General features: G+C 47.1%; 1 protein-coding gene and 1 pseudogene across 1 annotated transcript; both read left to right on the forward strand.

The window, feature by feature from the left end:
• The first annotated feature begins 4,172 nt into the window (after positions 1 to 4,172).
• Positions 4,173 to 5,097, forward strand: LOC143703145 (alpha-2-macroglobulin-like protein 1). Its single transcript, XM_077197255.1, has 3 exons — positions 4,173 to 4,267; positions 4,681 to 4,864; positions 4,930 to 5,097. Exons 1-3 carry the CDS (start codon positions 4,185 to 4,187, stop codon positions 5,095 to 5,097), a joined length of 435 nt encoding a protein of 144 aa, XP_077053370.1. The 5' UTR covers positions 4,173 to 4,184.
• Positions 5,098 to 5,254: 157 nt separating this feature from the next.
• LOC143703146 (uncharacterized) lies at positions 5,255 to 20,203 on the forward strand (annotated as a pseudogene).
• The last annotated feature ends 1,116 nt before the right edge of the window (positions 20,204 to 21,319 follow it).

Raw genomic sequence — 21,319 nt, forward strand, 5'->3', positions numbered from 1 at the left:
CACAAACAAAATAACACATTGCCATATGAGTGGCCAAAACACACTTCTTCTTTTTTTCTTTTTTAGTTGGAAATACTGTCGTGTAAACATTCCGTTTGTTTGTTGTTTGGAATTTTATTTATAGAAGTTTACTACTATAACTTAACTACAACAAAGCTCAGTCAAATGATGATTGAAAAGGAGGTTTGAGAGGGATGTGTAGGTGGCTGGCTTGAGACCAGTGGAGGTGTCGGTAAGAACAATCCTGTCCAGTCACTTTAATTAGACAGTGTCTTTCTTTATTAGGTATATGTCTGTGTCTTTGTCTGTGTCTGTGGTTTCTAGGAGGGAAAGAATATGGGATACAATTAGCTACATGATCCCAAAATACAAGGCCACAATCCATTTGAATGACAATCAAACATTTGTACATGAACTTAGAATGCAGGAAATTAGCTAGGTAGCCTAAAAACAACGTCAATACATAAATTCCCTCTGCCCCGTACTTAATGAACTGATAATGCCTATAAATACTCAAATGCACATATTCTTACAACTACCACAGTGAGTCACATGAGCAATATAAACTGTTCAATATAACAGTACATTTAAACAGACAGACTGAAAGGAATGCAAGGTTCGTGCACATTTTCTCATAATTAACTTAAAGGGACTATGTGTAGTTTTTTAGGTATTTTATTATCTAAAATCAATATTTTTATTCATAAATATGTCCTCAATGGTGTACAAATACCTCTGCCAATGATCTGACTTATCCTCGTAAACGAAGAATTTATTATCTTTATATACATGTGACGGGTAGGTCCACGGAGGCTTCCATATCGTTCCGCCATCTTGAAAAACTATAATAGCAGAGAGGGTCAAAAAGTACTAGCCGAACGCGTTTCCACAAGGCGTTTTCGTTCAGAGCCAGCGTCACGTGACTGAAAGCAGCAGAAACGGAGGAGCAGAGCAGTGAGAGGCGCTTCACGGCCCCGGCAAGTTTAAAAGGTTGCATTGCACTGTTATTATTCATACTGTAACATTCGTGTGTTCGTCGTGTCAAGTTGCGGTTTGTTTGAAATAACAAACCTGTTCACCCGAAGGAAAACTCGATGAAGTGCTATTAGAAGACATCCTGTCAGGCAGCAGCATGGTACACACATTGCAGATTGCAAATGAATTGTCTTTTTCACACACCAGACCGGCAAAACCATTTTTACCAGTGCGTAAAAAATTGTCTCGCGAGTTTTGCGTCATCTGATCGCATTTTCTGGATCGGCCTTTATAGAGACCGTCGATCACACATTCCAAAGCAATTATCGGACGATTATGATCGGCGACCGATCAATCGGAGCACCCTTACCGTCATCATATCTTCCCATTCCATGATTGAGTATTTGTTCGAACCATCTCCTCTAAAATGTGGTGGTGCTGCCACCTCAGCTTTCAGGATCAAATTCATTTTTGAAGCATCAATGACAGTACTATTCAACTGGTCAGTCACATGGCCACTGGAACCTTCTTGGAACCTCTTAGCAGATAGATAATTAGGAAATTCAGGCTTCATCATACTATCTCTAATTGATTGCCCAATCTCACTGCCAATTTGTTTTATGAGGTTACTCATCTGACCAGACATTTCTGACTCCTGCGGAGCGAACTCATAGTTACTGGCTGCAGTGATTGGACTACCCCGCATATCGATTCTTTCATAGGCAGAACCACCGACTGTTCTACCCCGGCCTGTGCTACAGTACACAGGATCCTCAAACAGCCTAGTTTTGTCAGGCGTATCCAAAAGACTGCTCCGCCCTCTACCAGCCGTAAATGTATTGTCACATCCCAAATCGCTTTGTCTAGCAGCCATTCCCTTCTGGGTGTCAGAATACACTCTCAAAACGCAAAAATATTAACCAAACAAATCAATGAACAAGTAATGAACAAGTTTTAACTCAGAAATAAAATTCAATTGTCCTTAGAAAAAAAAAATATATCTAAAATAATTTAATCGAGGCGTTAACCGCTTAGCCACAAACACATCTCTCACTCGTGACGCACACACCGCTCCGCCATTTCACGCAATGCACTATTGCACTATCGGCAACTATTTCAGCTTAATAAAAACCGTTTAGAAATCATTTGGATGGTTTAATAACCTGTTCTGCTGAGAATGGTGACTTTCCCCGCTCCCCCCAACGTTCCCAGGCGGAAAACCAACCTTGCAACATGAAGATTAACGTCCCGGTAAGTTGGATATAGGAAGTCTCGTGAGAAGCGAGAACGAGCGAGAAACACAAACTGCTTTATGGCAATTCGACGTAAACACGCCGCCCTCAATGTGTATGATGTATTATTCGCCTCGGTAGGCATAGCTCCACACGATAAAGTTGGCCGGCTCCGATAATAACAAATGCACATGAGCAGCGGTAGAAAGGGGGAGAAGGGTGCCGCAAGTGAGTATTTTTTACGACATTGTTGTGAAATATACGCCTCACAGTTGTAGGGGTAGCTTGTTGAGAAAACATGCAACAACAAAAGTGAAAATCAGCGAAGAAATAGCTAGGGTTGCCGAATGCCCCTTTCACAGCACACAAATAAACTTGATTTAACAAGTTAATGACTCGAACTAATAGTCAAATATTACATTCCATAAATACTCTTTCACAATTGATTATTTAAACCTGACATGAACACTTATAACTCAATTTAACATCGAGTGGACGGAGCTCATTAAATCGTACCTCTCCTCAAGTGACATTGCAGGAAAGAGGGCGAACCTTCTTCTTCTTCAGTAGATTTTATTTGGCAGCTTGGAATCATTGTGCATTACCACCATCTACTGGACTGAGGTGTGATCACATTGGGACGTCATAAAATACCTTTACCATCCTATAGACCAGGGATGGGCAACTTCGGTCCTGGAGGGCCACTGTCCTACAGAGTTTAGCTTCAACCCTAATCAAACACACCTGAACAAGCTAATCAAGGTCTTCAGGATCACTTCAAAGTTAAAGGCAGGTGATTTTTTTCAGGGTTGGAGCTAAACTCTGTAGGACAGTGGCCCTCCAGGACCGAAGTTGCCCATCCCTGCTATAGACCTTATGTAGCCACGCCCCTTTTCAGCGCTGAGCTCGTTGTCTTTGGACTTCAGGTCTGTATTTTCACGGCGATCTTGCATAGTTATGAATGAACGGCTAGTTTAAAAAATATCCAAGGTCTATATGTTAAGACATATGCTTTACAATGCTTATGATAAACATTACAATGCTCATGATAAACATTACAATGCTCATGATAACTTTCGTTAACTATACAATAAGTAAATCAACTTCACCAGCTAATTACTCCTGGACAGTGATGCCATAGAACAGGTGTGCCCAACCCTGCTCCTGCCGATCGACTGTCCTGCACAGTTTATCTCCAACCCTAATTAAACACACCTGCCTTTAATTTTCAAGTGATCCTGAAGACCTTAATTGGTTGCTTCAGGTGTGTTTGATTAGGGTTGGAGATGAACTGTGCAGGACAGTTGATCGGCAGGAGCAGGGTTGGGCACACCTGCTATAGAAATATACAGAGCGACCGCAAAAACGGAAGTTCAAAGACAATATTCTAAAGATGGCGGCGCCCTAGTTTCTCTGGCGCATAAGGTCTATAGGATCAAAGCCCAAGCTTCAGCTGGCGTTCAGATCCTCCAGGTTCCACCCTGAGCTCAGAGGACAAACCTCCAGTTGCACTGCTGTTTGAATCTCCCTTCTACGTATGACGTCAGCCGACGTGCATTCTGTGACGATTACCTTTAGTAAGAGCACATAATCGTCTTTCAAAATAAAATGCCCCAAAACAAATAATAAAAACAAATTAAAACAACAAAATGGTTTATAATATGGTATAACAAAATATCCCTGCTACATGAACATTGTTGTCCTCTATGGACCCACGTGTAACTTTTTATAGGCAGTAGAAAGGCAAGATAATGTGTTATGTTTTAAAATAAATAATGGAGTAACAAACAGACAAAATGAATTCCAGGTTAGGTTAATCATTGAAATTAACGAGCTTAATGAATTCCTCACGACAATTAATAGCGTTTAAATATCACTGCAATCAGCGCAGATTGACAGAAGCTGTTGAGAAGTAAACAGCGCTAGATCTGAACAGAAGTTCTTTGTTTCACGTTTAGTGTTGGATGATCGCTCTTCATGGCTGTGAGGGAGATTTGTGTTTGGAAATGGCTCATTTTAGCCCTTTTCCTCTTTGCTGTCGAGGGACAGAGATCAGGACCGTAAGTAAATGTGCTTTGAAGTGAAAGTGTCATTCTATCTGTTTTAACCCGAGCTCAGTTCATGCATTTCCAATCTGATCTCGCAGCAATTCGTACCAATTCATACGACCTCACTCGTACTAATTTGTATGATTTTTGGTAAATCGTACATATTTTACGAGTTGCCAAATTTGTATTCGTCGCTTTACCGGCCCCTAAACCTACCCATCATGTGGGTTTAGACGAATCGTACAAAGTCACCTTTAATCACTCGTACGAACTATAGCGTTGGCATTTCTCAGCAAAATGACTTGTGTTTGTAGTCTTTCTAGAACAACATTATGGCAGCTAACGTTACTTCTGTGACTTCTTCATTTGCATGATTATGTTCTGATATGATTTCCTACACTAATGTCTGACTGATGTTTCCACAGAGCCTTCTTGGTGTCGTTCCCTGCTGTGATTGAGTTCGGTTCTGATGCCAAACTGTGTGAGAGTCTATTAAAGCCCAATGAGAGTCTCAAAATGACACTTTCTCTGCTTAATGATAAAAATAAGGCAACTCAACTTGTGCAGCAGAGTTCTGTGACAGAGTTTCACCGTTGCTTTAGTTTCAAGGTCTGTCATTGTGCAGCACATGCAAAATATTTGTCTTTTTTTTCTTGAATAACATTTCTCCACAGGCTCCTCTAGGAGATCTGGACTCTGTGCAGACGCTTAAGGTGGAAGTTCAAGGGAGGGTCTTCAAAATGACGGAAGAGAGGAAAGTCATGTTCAGATCTTTCCTACCTTTGACCTTCATCCAAACAGACAAACCCATCTACAATCCAGGACAAACGGGTGAGCTGTGAATGACCCTTGGTTGAATATTATAAGTGACCAGAACTTGTAGTGTAATGGACTTCATACGTGTTTAAGTGCATTATGCATACACATACAGAGGATTTTCTTGTGCTTGACTTTTTACTGACTATCTCTTTATTTTTTAAACCAGATGAATGGAAAAAAATGTATTTGGTGTCTTCATGTTTCTGCTTCTTCCCAGACGTAGTTATATCAAAATCCACAACTGTGTCCATTACATTTGAAGTCGGGAATATCACATTTGTGGAGCTCCCAGAGTCTTTTAGATTTGGATCGATGATTGTTGGAAAGGCAAGTAAAAGTTCATGACGTTACAGAAGCCTTCACATTGGTTCCCTTTCCTAACCTTGTCTTTCCCAACAGGTCTTGGCATCTTTTTTAAATGGGACTCCAATTGCGAACAAAGTAGTGTACCTCCTGAATGGTAACGGTGGGACTGATGAGCTGCTGCTGAATCTAACCACAAACCAGAACGGACTGGCCACGTTCTCCCTCAACACTCCTAAACTTCCCAAGGCTGTTTTAAATCTGGTGGTATGATTATTTTTTTCTTCCTCTTTTAAATGATGACTTCTCTCGCAAGACTACAATTGTACTTGTTCTCTAGGCAAGTGCAACTCCAGCAAGTTATTATGGTTATAGATCCCCGTACTTCAGCACAGATTGGAGGGTTGTTCAGTTTCTCCAACCTTCATCTCCTGACGGCCAAAAGTTCAGTGAACTGACTATAGTAAAGCTTGAGCAGCCGCTCAAATGTGGTGATGTGTTTCCAGTGACCATCAAGTATTCTTTTGTTGGAGAAACTGGCAACTACAACACTGACATCATCTATATGGTGACTATAAATATTAGATTTGTTTTGATTGCACTGATCTGCATGTCTGGCACATTTTATGCACTGGTCTCTTTTGTCAGGTCTTGTCCAGAGGAGTGATCGTCCTCCATGGACTTCAGACTGTCACAGCGAGAGCTTCTAATGCCGTCACGAGTGGCTCCGTGTCATTCCAACTGTCTGTTGATATGATATGGCTCCGGTAGTGCAGATTCTGGTCTACTGTGTTCTGCCCAGTGACAGTGTAGTTGTTGGTACAGCGTTGTATGAAACTGAAATGTGTTTCCAAAACAAGGTATGATGTGCACTAGCATCTTTTGGCTTTAAGTGGAGAACGATGGTGTGTCTTACAGTGTGTGTTGGTCCTTGTTCCAGGTGTCTCTACAGTTCTCTCCTGCTAAGGCGGTTCCTGGTAAGGAAAGTGTTCTGACCGTCTCTGCTCAAGCAGGATCCCTGTGTGGCCTCAGTGCTGTAGATCAGAGCGTGCAGATCTTGAAGCCAGGGACACGACGTCTGAGTCCTGAAATGGTACCCATGTTCAGTTTTCCTTTTGGACTTTATTTGACTTCCAAGTTCAACTTTAGGATTTGAGTGTCCTTATGGATCAATTGGACAAATCCATACTATTATGATGTGGCTGTTATATTTAAAGCCATAATTTTTTTTATGGCGAAATTTTATATGTATATGTCGGGGGGGGGGGGTTGTGGAGTTTGGGGGATGGCTATTTAAAGCGGTTTACCGCCATACCGCGGGAAATCTTACTTTTCAACCGCGGTTAGAAAAATCCATACCGCCCCAGCCCTAGTGTCAAGACGACATCTCCTGTTGGCCACCGTAACTTCTGTTGGTTGAAATTCGCATCCTCACCACTAGATGCCACTAAACGCACTGCACCTTTAATGCAATAAGAGGGGCTGTTTGGATCTCTTGTACCCTTAGAACTTGAATGCATTCAAAAAGCAGGCACTTCTTGTCACGTTTGATCAATTTACTTTCTCACTCGTCTTGTGTGCTGTGTGTGTGTGTGTTTAGTGTGGGCGTGGTCACTGATCACTTCTAATCAGCAGCGCCAGCTGGTTTCACTTTGTATGTGGCTTTATATGTTCAGTAACTGGTGTCTCATGTTGTCAGATCATTGTTCGTCTCCGGTGTGTTCCTGTTCTTCGTGTCGTCGTCGCTGAGTGGATTCCTGTTTGTCGTGCTGTCGTTCCCTGGGTGGATTTGTATCGTTACGTGTCTCTGGATTGTCTTCACGGGACTTCCTCACGCTGCCACGGATACTCACCACGGGATCACCGAGCACCTTCACAGAGGATCATCACCAGCACTAGCACCACCGGCTCACCTGGGTCCCTGCGCCACTGTTCCATCTTTGTTGTGCCGTCTCGACCCCAATGTGTCTTATCTGACCTGTCTGTCTAATTCTTCTGTAATAAAGCGTTATTTGCAATTGCATCCGGTGTCGTTCTGATATGTCACAGAATGATCTGACCTCGATGGATGCAGCAAGCGCATTAGGCTGGGACAACTTCGCTGCCGACAGCATCGCAAGGATGGACCAACAAGAAGAGGGCATCACGAATATGGGTCGAGCGGTTCAAGCACTTGTGGCGCAGGTGTCCGAGCTCACCCAACAACTACAACTTCTTAGAGCTCCCACTGCGCCGCCCACACCGCCCGTTCAACCCACACCTCCGGAAGGACGAACTCTTCGTGAGCCACGCTTACCCACACCTGAGGGATATGCAGGTGAGCCCGAGTACTGCAGAGCATTTTTAACCAGATGCTCTATGCACTTTTTTTCGTTACAGCCGCAGACGTTCGCCCAAGAACAATCTAAGGTGGCATTTGTACTAACACTATTGTCTGGAAAGGCTGCACTTTGGGGAACGGCGGTGTGGGAGAACTGAGATCCATGCTGCGCCTCGTTCCTGGCACTCTCGGAGGAAATGAAGAGAGTTTTCGATTGGGCTGTGGCGGGTATGGAGGCGGCCAGACTATTCGCGATCTTCGCCAGGGAGACCGCTCGGTGTCGGAATATTCCATCCAATTTCGCACCCTGGCCGCAGAGTGCCAATGGAACAAGGAGGCGCAGTGGGACCGTTTCCTGAATGGGCTGGCTGACCGTGTCCAGAATGAGATTTACATGTTGGACTTACCCGCGAGACTTAACGGACTCATTGAGTTGGCTCTTCGGGTCGATGCTCGGCTGAGCAGGAGTCGGGTTGTCCAGAATCGTCATTTCTTCAGCACGGAGAGGGCACGCACCGTCAGCGAGGACACGGTCAGCCCCATCACCGATCACGAGCCCATGCAGGTGGGCAGAGCTCGGCTTTCCCGGGAGGAGAGAGAAAGGCGGAGATCCAAGGTACTTTGTTTATACTGTGGTAGACCGGGGCACTTCATCAATTCATGCCCGGTAAAAGAGCAAGCCCGATTGTAACTGTGAGGCTACTATCGGGTGGGATCTCCGCCGAGAAGAACTCATCATCTACTCTCCTTCCGGTAAGGCTCAGGTGGGCCACTCACTTTCACGACACCAAGGCTTTACTAGACTCTGGGGTAGAAGGTAATTTTCTGGACATTAGACTCGCTAAACAACTTCTTATCCCCTTTTTTCCCCTCAATCGCAAGATCTCCGTCAACGCCCTCAATGGTCAAGAACTTCCTAACATTTCTCACGTTTCTGAACCCATCACACTCACTACATCTGGCAACCACACAGAAACTATAACATTTTTCCTCATGGATTCACCGATTGCACCAGTAGTACTCGGACATCCCTGGCTTACACTGCACAACCCTAGAGTTGATTGGGGACAGAATTCTGTATATGCGTGGAGTAATAAGTGTCATGAGTCTTGTCACGTATCTCCGTGTTCGTCTGTACCTGTTTCTGTGTTCCAGGAGGAGGAAGTGAATTTGTCTAACGTGCCCAAGGAGTACCAGGATCTGAGAGAAGTGTTCAGTAAGTCTCGTGCTGCTTCTCTACCTCCGCATCGTCCTTACGACTGTGCCATAGACTTAGTGCCAGGTGAGTCTCCGCCTAAAGGCAAGTTATATTCACTTTCGATACCAGAGAGGGAGGCTATGGAGAAATAAATTTCTGATTCTCTAGCATCCAAGTTCATTCGCCCTTCCTCATCTCCAGCGGGGGCGGGGTTCTTTTTTGTGGGGAAGAAGGATGGATCTTTGCGACCTTGTATTGATTACGGGGAGTTGAACAACATCACGGTAAAGAACACTTACCCATTGCCGTTGATGTCTTCAGCCTTCAAGAGGTTGCAGGGAGCATCCATCTTCACAAAACTGGATTTACGTAATGCTTATAATTTGGTCCGCATAAGGAGGGGCGATGAGTGGAAGACCGTATTTAATACCCCTAGGGGGCACTTTGAATATTTGGTCATGCCGTTCGGGCTGTCCAACTCCCCAGCGGTCTTCCAGGCACTCGTCAATGACGTGCTGAGAGATATGGTTGACCAGTTCATATATGTTTACCTGGATGACATATTGATTTTTTCATCTTCTCTCCAGGAGCATGTTCAGCATGTGCTTCGAGTGCTTCGGAGGTTGCTAGAGAATGGGCTTTTTGTCAAGGCGGAGAAATGCGTTTTTCATGCACAGTCTGTTCCTTTCTTAGGTCACATCGTCTCGTCTGAGGGAACGCGTATGGATCCTGACAAGGACAAACCGAGAGAGCCAACCAAGACTTGGAGAGAGTGTTGCGATGTTTGGTGTCCAAGAATCCTTCCTCCTGGCGCCAACAACTCTCGATGGTGGAGTACGCCCACAATTCGTTGCCAGTGTCATCCACGGGCCTCTCGCCGTTTGAATGTAGTTTAGGTTACCTGCCACCAGTTTTTTCTAGTATGGAGTCCGAAGTCGCGGTCCCCTCCGCTCATGCGTATCTCCAGAGGTGCCACCACACCTGGAATAGACCCCGTGAGACTCTCCTCCAGGCGGGGAAGCGCACTAAGGCCAAGGCCGATCGCCACAGGTCAAAGCCTCGTGTATACGTCGTAGGTCAAAAAGTGTGGCTTTCTACTAAGAATATTCCTCTCCGATCCGTATCTAATAAACTTGCCCCCAAATTCATTGGTCCGTTCCCTGTCACCAAGATCATTAGTCCGGTGACAGTCCGCCTCAAACTTCCTCCGGCATACAGGACAATTCATCCCGCCTTCCATGTTTCCAAAATAAAACGTGTTTTACGCACGTATTAATCCGCCAGTCCCGGTTCCCCCACCGCCGCGTCTCGTAGAGGGGGAACCAACGTATTTGGTAAATCGTATTCTGGACTCGAGAAGGAGGGGACGCGGATTTCAATACCTGGTGGACTGGGAAGGTTACGGTCCGGATGAGAGAAGTTGGGTACCTGCTAGAGACATCCTGGATCACTCTCTGATCGATGATTACAATCGAAAGGTAAGGAGTCCTGGGGACGCCAGGAGGCGTCCCTAGGGGAGGGGGTACTGTCACGTTTGATGAATTTACTTTCTCTCTCTCGTCTTGTGTGCTGTGTGTGTGTGTGTTTAGTGTGGGCGTGGTCACTGATCACTTCTGATCAGCAGCGCCAGCTGGTTTCACTTTGTATGTGGCTTTATATGTTCAGTAACTGGTGTATCATGTTGTCAGATCATTGTTCGTCTCTGGTGTGTTCCTGTTCTTCGTGTCGTCGTCGCTGAGTGGATTCCTGTTCGTCGTGCTGTCGTTCCCTGGGTGGATTTGTATCGTTACGTGTCTCTGGATTGTCTTCACGGGAATTCCTCACGCTGCCACGGATACTCACCACGGGATCACCGAGCACCTTCACAGAGGATCATCACCAGCACTAGCACCACCGGCTCACCTGGGTCCCTGCGCCACTGTTCCATCTTTGTTGTGCCGTCTCGACCCCAGTGTGTCTTATCTGACCTGTCTGTCTAATTCTTCTGTAATAAAGCGTTATTTGCAATTGCATCCGGTGTCGTTCTGATATGTCACACTTCTAGTCTTAATGTTGTCTTATTTCATCATTCTTTGGAATGCAGGCCTTTGCGTTACCTGCAATGGAATCCTCTGCTGTATCAGCACGAGGTGGAAGTGGCAGCAGCTCCACCAATGATGTGACCGTCAGGGTTTACTTTCCAGAAACCTGGATCTGGCAGCTTGCTCAAGTGGGGTTAGTAAAACATCTTTTGTTGCTAAAGCTACTTGCCTAGTTTTTACTGCTGTCCCTCTCGCTTCTACTTTCTGCTATCCCTTCAGAGACACTGGATCCACACAAGTTCCCCTCAAGGTTCCTGACACAATCACCACATTGGAGACGGAGGCGTTCTGCCTGTCTTCCAAAGGTTTTGGTCTCGCTGCTCCTGCTCTGCTGACGGTCTTCCAGCCCTTCTACCTGGAGCTCTCGCTGCCGTACTCGATCGTCCGGGAGGAGTCTTTTGAGGTGAAGGCCACGGTCTTCAGCTATCTGTCCGAGTGCATCATGATCTGTCATGGTTTCTTTATATAATGGATCCATATAGAGAAGGTGCTGTTTTTGCTCCATGTGCTCTCTCTCATTGGCAGGTTCGAGTAACTCCAACTCAATCCTCGGCCTTCACTCTGAAACCATTGAATGATCTGTATTCAGCCTGTCTATGTGCCAAAGGGAGAATCACCTTTAAATGGGGTTTCACAGCTTGGTCAGTTTTGGACCATCTCTTTCTTTCTCAATTGAAGCATTTGAGGTGTTACTCGCCATAGGGATGCACTCTTTTTTTCTTTTAGCAAATTATTTATTATAGCACTTTAATTTGAGCACAAATCAAGAGAACGTCCTCGGGTTACGACTGTAACCCTTGTTCCCTGAGAGGGGAACGAGAACTGCGTCGAATGACACTTTGGGGGAACGCCCCTCAGCGTAGCGCCTCTGAAGTATGAATGAAACTGAGCCGATCTCTGATTGGTGCAACGTCATGACGTAATGGGTGACGGCAGATAGGCGGAAGCTATAAAAGGAGCCGGCACACATAAGATGTCAGCTTCTGTGATGAAGCAAGCGCTCCCAGGCAGGGGAAGGCATGGCCAAGGGACGCAGTTCTCGTTCCCCTCTCAGGGAACAAGGGTTACAGTCGTAACCCGAGGACGTTCCCTTTCGAGGGAACTCCAACTGCTTCGAATGACACTTTGGGGGAACGAGTACCCACTACGCCACAACGCGCCCTGCCTGCCCTAGTGTGAAGCTGCTCACAGGCACACTTAGGACGCGAGCACAAGAGAGCCGGGTGTAGACGGAATGTCCAAACTATAAAACCTAATAAAGGTATGAGGGGTAGCCCATCCTGCTGCATCGCAGACCTCCTGGATGGGGGCCCCCGCGAGAAGGGCTCTAGAGGACGCCATGCCTCTGGTAGAATGAGCCCTCACGGCCAAAGGTGAAGGCATACCGCGCACCTGATAGGCCGTGGAAATCGTTTGGACAATCCAGTTGCTGATGGTCTGCTTTGAGGCGGGAAGCCCCTTTCTGGGCGACCCGAAACACACCAGCAACTGGTCCGACTTCCGCCATGAAGAGGACCTCTGAATGTAAATACTCAGGGCTCTGAGAGGGCAGAGCATGTGAAGTCTCTCTTCATTCGCCGTCACGTGAGGTGGAGGATGAAAAGCCTGCAGAACCGTAGGCCGTGCCGCACTGGACGGCACCTTAGGCAAATAGCCGGGCCTAGGGTGAAGAATGGCCTTAATGTTGCCTGGAGCAAACTCCAGGCACTCGTTAGATATGGAGAGCGCCTGGAGATCTCCTACCCTCCTCAGAGAAGTAATGGCCAACAAAAAGACCACCTTCAACGAAAGGTTCTTGGCCTCAGCCGACTCCAGCGGCTCGAAGGGGGCCTCGGCCAGTCCTTCGAGAACCCCTGCCAGGTCCCAAGTGGGAACCCTGGTACGAGCCGCAGGTCTCATCCTCCAAGCCCCACGGAGGAAACGTACGACCAATTGGTGTCTCCCCAGAGGCCCATCACTCAGAGGAGCGTGGAAAGCCGCAATGGCAGCCACGTACACCTTGAGTGTGGACGGGGTAAGACCAGTGGAAAAGCGATCTTGGAGGAACTCCAGCACTGAAGCCACTGGGCAGTTAACTGGGTCCACCTCACGCTCCCTACACCAAACGGTGAAGACGTTCCACTTTAGGCCGTACAATTTCCTCGTGGATGGAGCTCTAGAGCTGAGTATGGTCTCCACTACTCCAGCTGATAGGCCGGCCTCTAGGTACTGTGCCCCCTCAGGGGCCAGACCCACAGTTTCCATAACTCGGGCAGAGGGTGAAATATTGAGCCCTCTGCCTGTGTCAGCAGGTCCCTCCTGATGGGAATCTCCAATGGAGGGCCGTCCAGGAGCAAAATTATGTCGGAGAACCATACTCGGGCCGGCCACAACGGGGCTACCAACAGTAGACTGATCCCGTCGCGACTGACTCTCTCTAGAACTCTCGGGAGAAGAGCGATCGGGGGAAATGCGTACAGACGTAACCTCGGCCACGTCTGCACCATGGCATCCAACCCCAGCGGGGCTGGATGGGTGAGGGAAAACCACAGTGGACAGTGGGTCGTCTCTGGAGACGCGAACAAGTCCACTTCCACTGGGCCGAACCTCTGAGATATTGACTCCACCACCTCGGGGTGGAGTCTCCACTCCCCGGGCCTCAGCCCCTGTCTCGACAGGATGTCTGCTCCCTGATTTTGACTCCCCGGGATGAATGTTGCTTTTAGAGACAACAACTTCCCCTGGGACCACAGGAGGATCTGATGCGCCAGTCTGCATAGAGGGCGAGACCTCAGACCCCCCTGATGGTTTATATAGGCCACTACCGACATATTGTCTGACCTCACAAGGACATGATGACCTTTGAGGTCCGGCAGGAAGCTCCTCAGAGCTCGGAACACCGCCAACATCTCCAGGCAGTTTATGTGCCAGGAGGCATGATGGTCCTGCCATAGGCCTGTCGTAAAGCGGCCGTCCATGACCGCGCCCCAGCCCGTGAGGGAGGCGTCTGTCGAAACGGTTCTCCGGCTCTCCAGAAACCAAGCTTTCTTCCACATAGATAGGGAACGAAGGCATCTGCGCGTAACCCTGATCATGCGGAACGGGTTTCCCCTCGGGGAGAACTCCTTGGTTTTTAACCACCACTGAAGGGCCCTCATGTGCAGCAGGCCGAATGGAATGACACTGGACGCTGCTGCCATGAGCCCCAACACTCTCTGGAAGTGCTTCACAATGATGGCTTGGCCTAGCCTTATCCTGGACACTGTGGTCAGGATGGACTCGATCCGCGCGGGAGACAATTGTGCCCGCATCGTGACCGAGTCCCACACCACTCCCAGGAACGTAGTTCTCTGGGCTGGTGTCAACACGCTCTTTTTCGTGTTGAGTCTCAACCCCAGGCTCTGGATGTGAGCGAGGACGACATCTCGATGCCGAACCGCCAGCTCCTGTGACTGTGCTAAAATCAACCAGTCGTCGATATAATTGAGCACCCTGATGCCCTGAAGCCTCAGCGGTGCCAGAGCTGCATCCATACATTTGGTAAATGTGCGAGGGGAGAGAGCTAGGCCAAACGGAAGAACCCGATATTGGTACGCTTCGCCCCCGAAAGCGAACCTCAGGAACTTCCTGTGAGATGGAAGGATGGATATGTGGAAGTATGCGTCCTTTAGATCTATCGTGACAAACCAATCCTTGGACTGAATTTGACTCACGATAATGGGAATAGTGAGCATCTTGAACCTGAATCTCCTCAGAGAACGGTTCAGGTGCCTGAGATCTATTATTGGACGCAACCCCCCATCCTTCTTGGGAACTATGAAGTAGCGGCTATAAAACCCGGACTCCCTGTCCGGTGGAGGAATACGATCTATAGCCTCCTTTGCCAGCAGGGAGTTTACTTCCTGTTCCAATACCCGACCCTGCACTGGGTCGACTACAGTCCAGACCACCCCGTTGAATCTGGGTGGGCGGGAACTGAACTGCAGCCTGTACCCATTTTGAATGGTGCGCAGGGCCCAAGGAGAAATATTCGCCAGATTTTTCCATGCATCCAAATATTTTACCAAGGGAACCAGGCTCTCGAGCCTGGCTTCGGGTATTAATCGGGATTCGTTCTCGGCCCCCTGAAGCGGATTCCCGGCAGGGCTGAACCGAAAACGATTCTCGATGGGCGGACGCGAATGCTGCCTGACCGCAAGCCTGTGGGGCGGACAGTGCAGCCTGCGTTCGCTGGATACCGATGTGTCCCGAAGCGCGTTTAACGGCGGGAGAGCAACATCGATTTCCTGCGGGCTCCGTGAAGGAGACGACCTCGGTCGTTCCACCACGTGTGGGGCCTTCCGCAGAGATCCTAGAGTAGCTAGGATCTCTTTGACGAAGCCTTTTTAGCCTGCAGGACGGCCCTCAGGTCGCCCTGCTTAGGCTGAGGCTTCGCCTGAGAGCGCTGTCTATGCCCCCAAGCTCCTTGAGGGGGGGCTCTAGACGCGACGCTCTGTTTTTGAGCCTGTCTATAGGCGGAGGAGCTGGCTGATGGCTGTGGCTGCGGCTGCCCACTGGGGGCAGACTTCTTGGACACTGAGCGGCGAGGGAGATATTGTTTGAAGGCCGCTGATTGTCTTTTCGCCTCCTGAAACCTGTCGACGACGGTATTAACGGCGTCGCCGAACAGGCCAGAAGGCGAAATCGGGGCATCAAGGAGGAAAGCCCTGTCTTTCTCCCTGATGCCCGTAAGATTTAACCATAAATGCCTCTCCGAGACCACCATAGCTGCCATGGAGCGACCGACAGCGCGGGCCGTCTCCTTGGTGACTCGGAGAGACAAATCAGCGACCTTCCTCAACTCCGCAATATCTTCCGGAGTTGGACCCTCGCCCTCATCAATGTCCTTAAGAAGGTCGGCCTGGTACGCCTGGAGCATAGCCATGGTGTGAAGACTCGCACCAGCCCGACCCGCAGCCATATAAGCCCTGCCCACTAGCGCTGATGTGTCTCTACACGGCTTAGTGGGCAGCACCTGGGCTTTAAGGGATGATGCCGACTCAGGCGATAAATAATTCGCCAAAGGCTGTTCAACGCGCGGCATCATCCCATAACCGTTCTCTCGTGCCCCCATGATGTTACTATAATTTATAATAGGGGGATTGGAGACACGAGAAGAGTGTGGTTTTTTCCACGATCTACACAACTCGTTGTGCAGATCGGGAAAGAACGGCAAGCCCCAGTGATGAGGTTGTTCCCTGTGCTGCAGGAAGCGCTCATCCAGTTTACTTTTAGTCTGCGCTTCCTGCCTCTCTTGTGGCCAGCTGATATTTAAATGAGCCACCGCACGGGAAACAACCTCAATCAGCTCCTCATACGCGGGGACACGGGGCGGCGAGTCGTCCCCGAAATCCCCGCCCTCGATGCTGAGCACGTCAACCTCCTCAGAGGCAAACAGCTCAAACATCGGATCCTCGACTCGCGCAGAAGAAGCCGCGGGGCGGGCTTCTGCGCGAGGACATCAGAACTGCCCGATGAATCCCGAGAAGGTGCCTCAGCAGCCTCGAGATCCCCGGACAGATCTCTTTGCGAGCCCCATGAAGAGCGTCGCCGCGCCGCCTCAGCGGACGCGGGTCCCGCACCACGGGGCTCGCGAGGCTGACCATCTTCATCAAAGATAGCCAGCCGGGAACGCAGCACACGGATTGTCAACTTTTCACAATCCTCGCAAGCAGCCCCCTCGAGAGCTGCCTGCGCGTGCTGCATTCCCAAACAATGTGTGGACAGTTGGTGTGTGTCCCCGCCCGTGATGTAGCGAGGGCAAGGATGCACACACTTCCTGAAGCTCACACTCGCCATTTCACTCATTCAGTAACAGACAACAATAAATAAGACAAACAGTCACAGATAGCGCTTGCTGAAGAACAGAAAGCTGACATCTTATGTGTGCCGGCTCCTTTTATAGCTTCCGCCTATCTGCCGTCACCCATTACGTCATGACGTTGCACCAATCAGAGATCGGCTCAGTTTCATTCATACTTCAGAGGCGCTACGCTGAGGGGCGTTCCCCCAAAGTGTCATTCGACGCAGTTGGAGTTCCCTCGAAAGGGAACATCAATTCATAAACATGGTTTATTTAATCTAGTTTCCTGGTTTATATTTAGTCATTAAATTATGGGTCATATAAATATTACTCCACACTATGAAAACAAATCAAACAAGCAGCTACTAAAAAGCTAAAATTGTGGATTTGCTAATATGAAACTAACAATCTGGAATTGTTAAATGTTTTTTCCATTAACTTAAAGGCTGACACAGGTTGCATCTAGTTAAAAATTGTAAACGATAGTCAAGTTTATTCCTGAGAAGGTTTGATCGCAGATGTAGTCTCAGAACAAGTGGCAGATTGGTAAGATGAACATTGGGCAGAAATTGTATCCATTTAAGTGAAAAGCTCAGATGGGTCATTATCACTTGATGCCTGGTAACATGAAAGCTTGTGAAGGCTTAGCAATTCAAGAATCTGCAAGTGTCGTAGAAAATTGCTATTAGGATTAACGGCTGGTGGGTTTATGCGTAATAGATAAGGGAATCACGATTGCAATTAAAACAACGATTCATCACCACTTCTCCGTCACTGCAGGAGCCATAAATGCAGGAGCCATCAATGCTTCAGCTGAACCATCCCAGAATCGATGTGGCACTGAGGCCGTGACTGTGCCAACCAGAGGACGCATTGACGTAGTCACTCGAAGTCTACTTGTCCTGGTAAGTGTTAGCCAGCCTTCTGGAGTTTGATCATGGAGCTCATGCTGCTTTACTGATGCGGTGTTTTACTGCTTTTATAGCCTGAAGGAGTTGAAAGGACAAACACCCAGAGTTGGTTACTGTGTCCAAAGGGTTTGTTTTGAAACATGCAAAACACGTTCTGAGCTGATCTGTTCTGTTTGGACCGCAGGAAATCTCCTTTCTGAAGATTCGACTCGGACGTTTCATACAAACATTATCCAGGGATAAGCCAAATGCTCAGTTTCAGTACTAGGTAAAGCAATTCATTTTTGGAGAAACCAGCGGTGACATTCAGCAGAATAACATATGGCTTAACCCCTTGTTTCTATTCCTCTCATAGGAGACATAATGGGTTGTTCACTGAAAAATCTAGATGGGTTGTTACGGATGCCATATGGCTGTGGAGAACAGAACAGTACCTGGAAGGCACGAAGCAACTCACTGCAGCCATCCGAGAGACTGCCACAGGCTACCTCCAAAGAGGTGTGGAGGACTTTTTATTTTTTATTTTTTACTTAGTCTAGTTCCAAAAGACGTTCAGTTCTCTTCCCGTTGGAGCATGTCAGGTTGTCTAATTTATTGTATATTTTGACCTGAACAGGATACAAAGGACAACTAAACTACAGGCACAGTGATGGATCATACAGCACATTTGGTTATGATGAATCGAATACATGGTGAGTTTCATGCTGGTTCTAGACTTTAGTCTTGTCACCAGAAGGATGAAGCCGTTTGTATTTTTAGCTTGTCATGAAACTTCCTCCACGGCCAGGTTATGAACTGAAGGTGGTCACATGTTTCCTCAAATGCTCCATAATGATGTATTCAGGTGGTGAGACACTACTTAATCATATACTGGTGTTTTAGGGTGGAGTTCATGATAACATTACCATGACCGCCTACATCACCGCATCACTGCTTGAGCTAGGCGCCCCCTCCACGGTAAACTTCAGTAGTTTGGTGAGCTTCTTAAAGATGACCTTCCTGTTCTGGCTTTAGTCTGACACTTGCTTTGATTTTCAAATTCCGTCATTACCAACGCTCTGTCTTGCTTGAGGCCTGTTGTTGGGAACCTGGGGAACACTTACACCACGGCTCTGCTGGCCTACACCTTCAGTCTGGCTGACGAGACCACCACTCGATCACAGCTTCTAACCACCTTGAGAAATCGCAGCATTTCTGAAGGTGAAATTTACCAGCCTCTTGTTTGAGATTTTCATCAGTTCTTTGGCATCAACTTTATCCCCTCCATCTCATCCTAAGGCATTAAACTCCATTGGTCTCAGACTACATCTGGAGATACTGTGGCGGTTGAGATTAGCTCTTACGTGCTGCTAGCGGTTCTCACAGCTAAGCCCCTCACAACGGCTTCTCTGAGCTATGCTAACCGCATTGTCAACTGGCTGGTGACCCAGCAGAATCCCTATGGAGGCTTTTCCTCCACCCAGGTGCCTCCGACTACCAAACATGAGCACAATCAACCTTATCTGAGTGGCGTTTCTAATAATTTGCTTGTTATAGGACACTGTGGTGGCTCTTCATGCCCTGTCTGTGTACGCTGCTAAAGTGTTCAGTCTGGATGGCTCCAGCACAGTTACCGTACAGTCCTCAGTAGTAGCAGGAGACTCTTATAGCTTCAGTGTGAATCGGGATAACAGGCTCCTGTATCAGGAGAAGCCGCTGAAGAATGTTCCAGGCAAATATAGTATTAAAGCGTCAGGATCCCCTTGTGTGTCTGTGCAGGTCTGTATCTTCACCCTCTCCATTTCTGTTTCTTTTGTGCACATACTAATTCTGTGTTTTACTTCTCATAGATTGCGTGTTTCTACAACATCCCGACACATATTAAAGTCTCCAGGACGCTGAGTGTTGAAGTGAAGGTGACTGGAGACTGCAGACCACTTGGGGCTAATCTTATGTTGAACTTCACAGTGAAGTAAGAACATCTTTGACTTCTTAAAATGCTCATGTTTATAGTTTTAATGCCCTGAAAGCTGCTTGTTCCCATGTCTAAACATCTTTATTCCCCTTCATTCAGATACAATGGTGCACAAGCAAGTACTAACTGGTTATCGTGGACATTAAGCTCCTGTCGGGCTTCACGGCAGATACGTCACCGGTTTGTATGGGTTTAAGATGACTTGTAAGATGCTTGAAGCTCCTTCAGATGTAATTATCTGTAAATGATGGTATTTTATTCTCAGCTTGGTTCTCCACCCAAATCGTTTGCTCCGCTAGTGGAGCGGGTTGATGCTGAAGATGATCATGTGCTAGTGTATCTGAAAGCGGTGAGACTACACTGGTACATTACTAGCTGTCACCTTCGTGTATGTGCATCTGTGCTGTTCATCTCTTCTGTTTTGCAGGTTCTCAAAAGCTTCCCCATAACTTACACACTACGGCTAAAACGGGTTCTTGCAGTCAAAAATCTGAAGCCAGCAGTCATCAATGTTCATTACAAATTATTTCTAGAAAAATAGCGTAAATCCAGCTTAAGCTCAGATATATATATATATATATATATATATATATATATATATATATATATATATATATATATATATAAGTGGTGGGCATAGATACATTTTTTTTAATCTAGATTAATCTCACTGTAATCTTGGTATTTAATCTAGATTAAAATGGCTCATTTGAATTCTGTGGAAGGCATTCAGAATATGTGTGCTACCCAAATAATGACTAAAAGTAGGCCTGCCTTTGAGAACGGGTTTCTCAAGCCAGGTGGCCCATTAGACCTGGGGCTCATCTCCTGTTTCCAAAATGCATCACAAACTGCTTGAGAAAGCTGTTCTACTATGATTATTGGTGATTAAAATAAATCAAGTTCAATCAGATGTACTTGTTTTCTATTGGATACATCTTTACATCTAACTGATAGAGCTGTGCTGACGGGCTTGCCTCGGTTGCACTCAAACATGACTACAGTGCTTGGCCCGGCATCTACCGCATTAGCTAAGGGATGCTTTGCGTTTAGGTGGTACTTGAGACTTCCAGCTGAATGTGTGGAACGCTTTTCAGAGAAGATAGGGTAACTTATTTTCGCCTGGCTCCGAAGTGAGAGAGTGCGCGCGCGCGACCGGGTCTTCTCGCTCGCTCGCAATTTAATGCAGGAAAAACCCTGTTTATGCAAACAGGAAACAGCATAATCTGTCTCATTTAGTAAAATAAAGCCAAGCTTTAGATCGTCTTTTTATATATATATATATATATATATATATATATATATATATATATAATAGCCGCTCTGGTGGAAGCTGTCATCGTTCCATCTTCATACAATGGTGTCAATGCAGGCAGATGATAATGTTGAATATTAAACTTCAATATATGTCAATTACTCAAAAGTGTGAACTAAGGGGCTGTTTACACAATAACCTTTGCATTTTGCCCATTCATTTACAAGACAACGATGTTTTGGATGCCTGAACGCAAACTTTTGAAAACGGTCTCCATGTAAACAAAATGTGAATCCCTGAAGATAACTTCATGCACATTACAAGTTCAGTCTATAGTGTTTCATCACCATCTAAAGGCCTGGCAGCAGAATACAGTGTTTAGTCGTTTACCTGATCCGTGTG

The sequence above is a fragment of the Siphateles boraxobius genome, unplaced genomic scaffold, assembly GCF_051911475.1.
Source record: "Siphateles boraxobius isolate OS27281-9 unplaced genomic scaffold, OSU_SipBor_1 38, whole genome shotgun sequence".
NCBI lineage: Eukaryota > Metazoa > Chordata > Actinopteri > Cypriniformes > Leuciscidae > Siphateles > Siphateles boraxobius.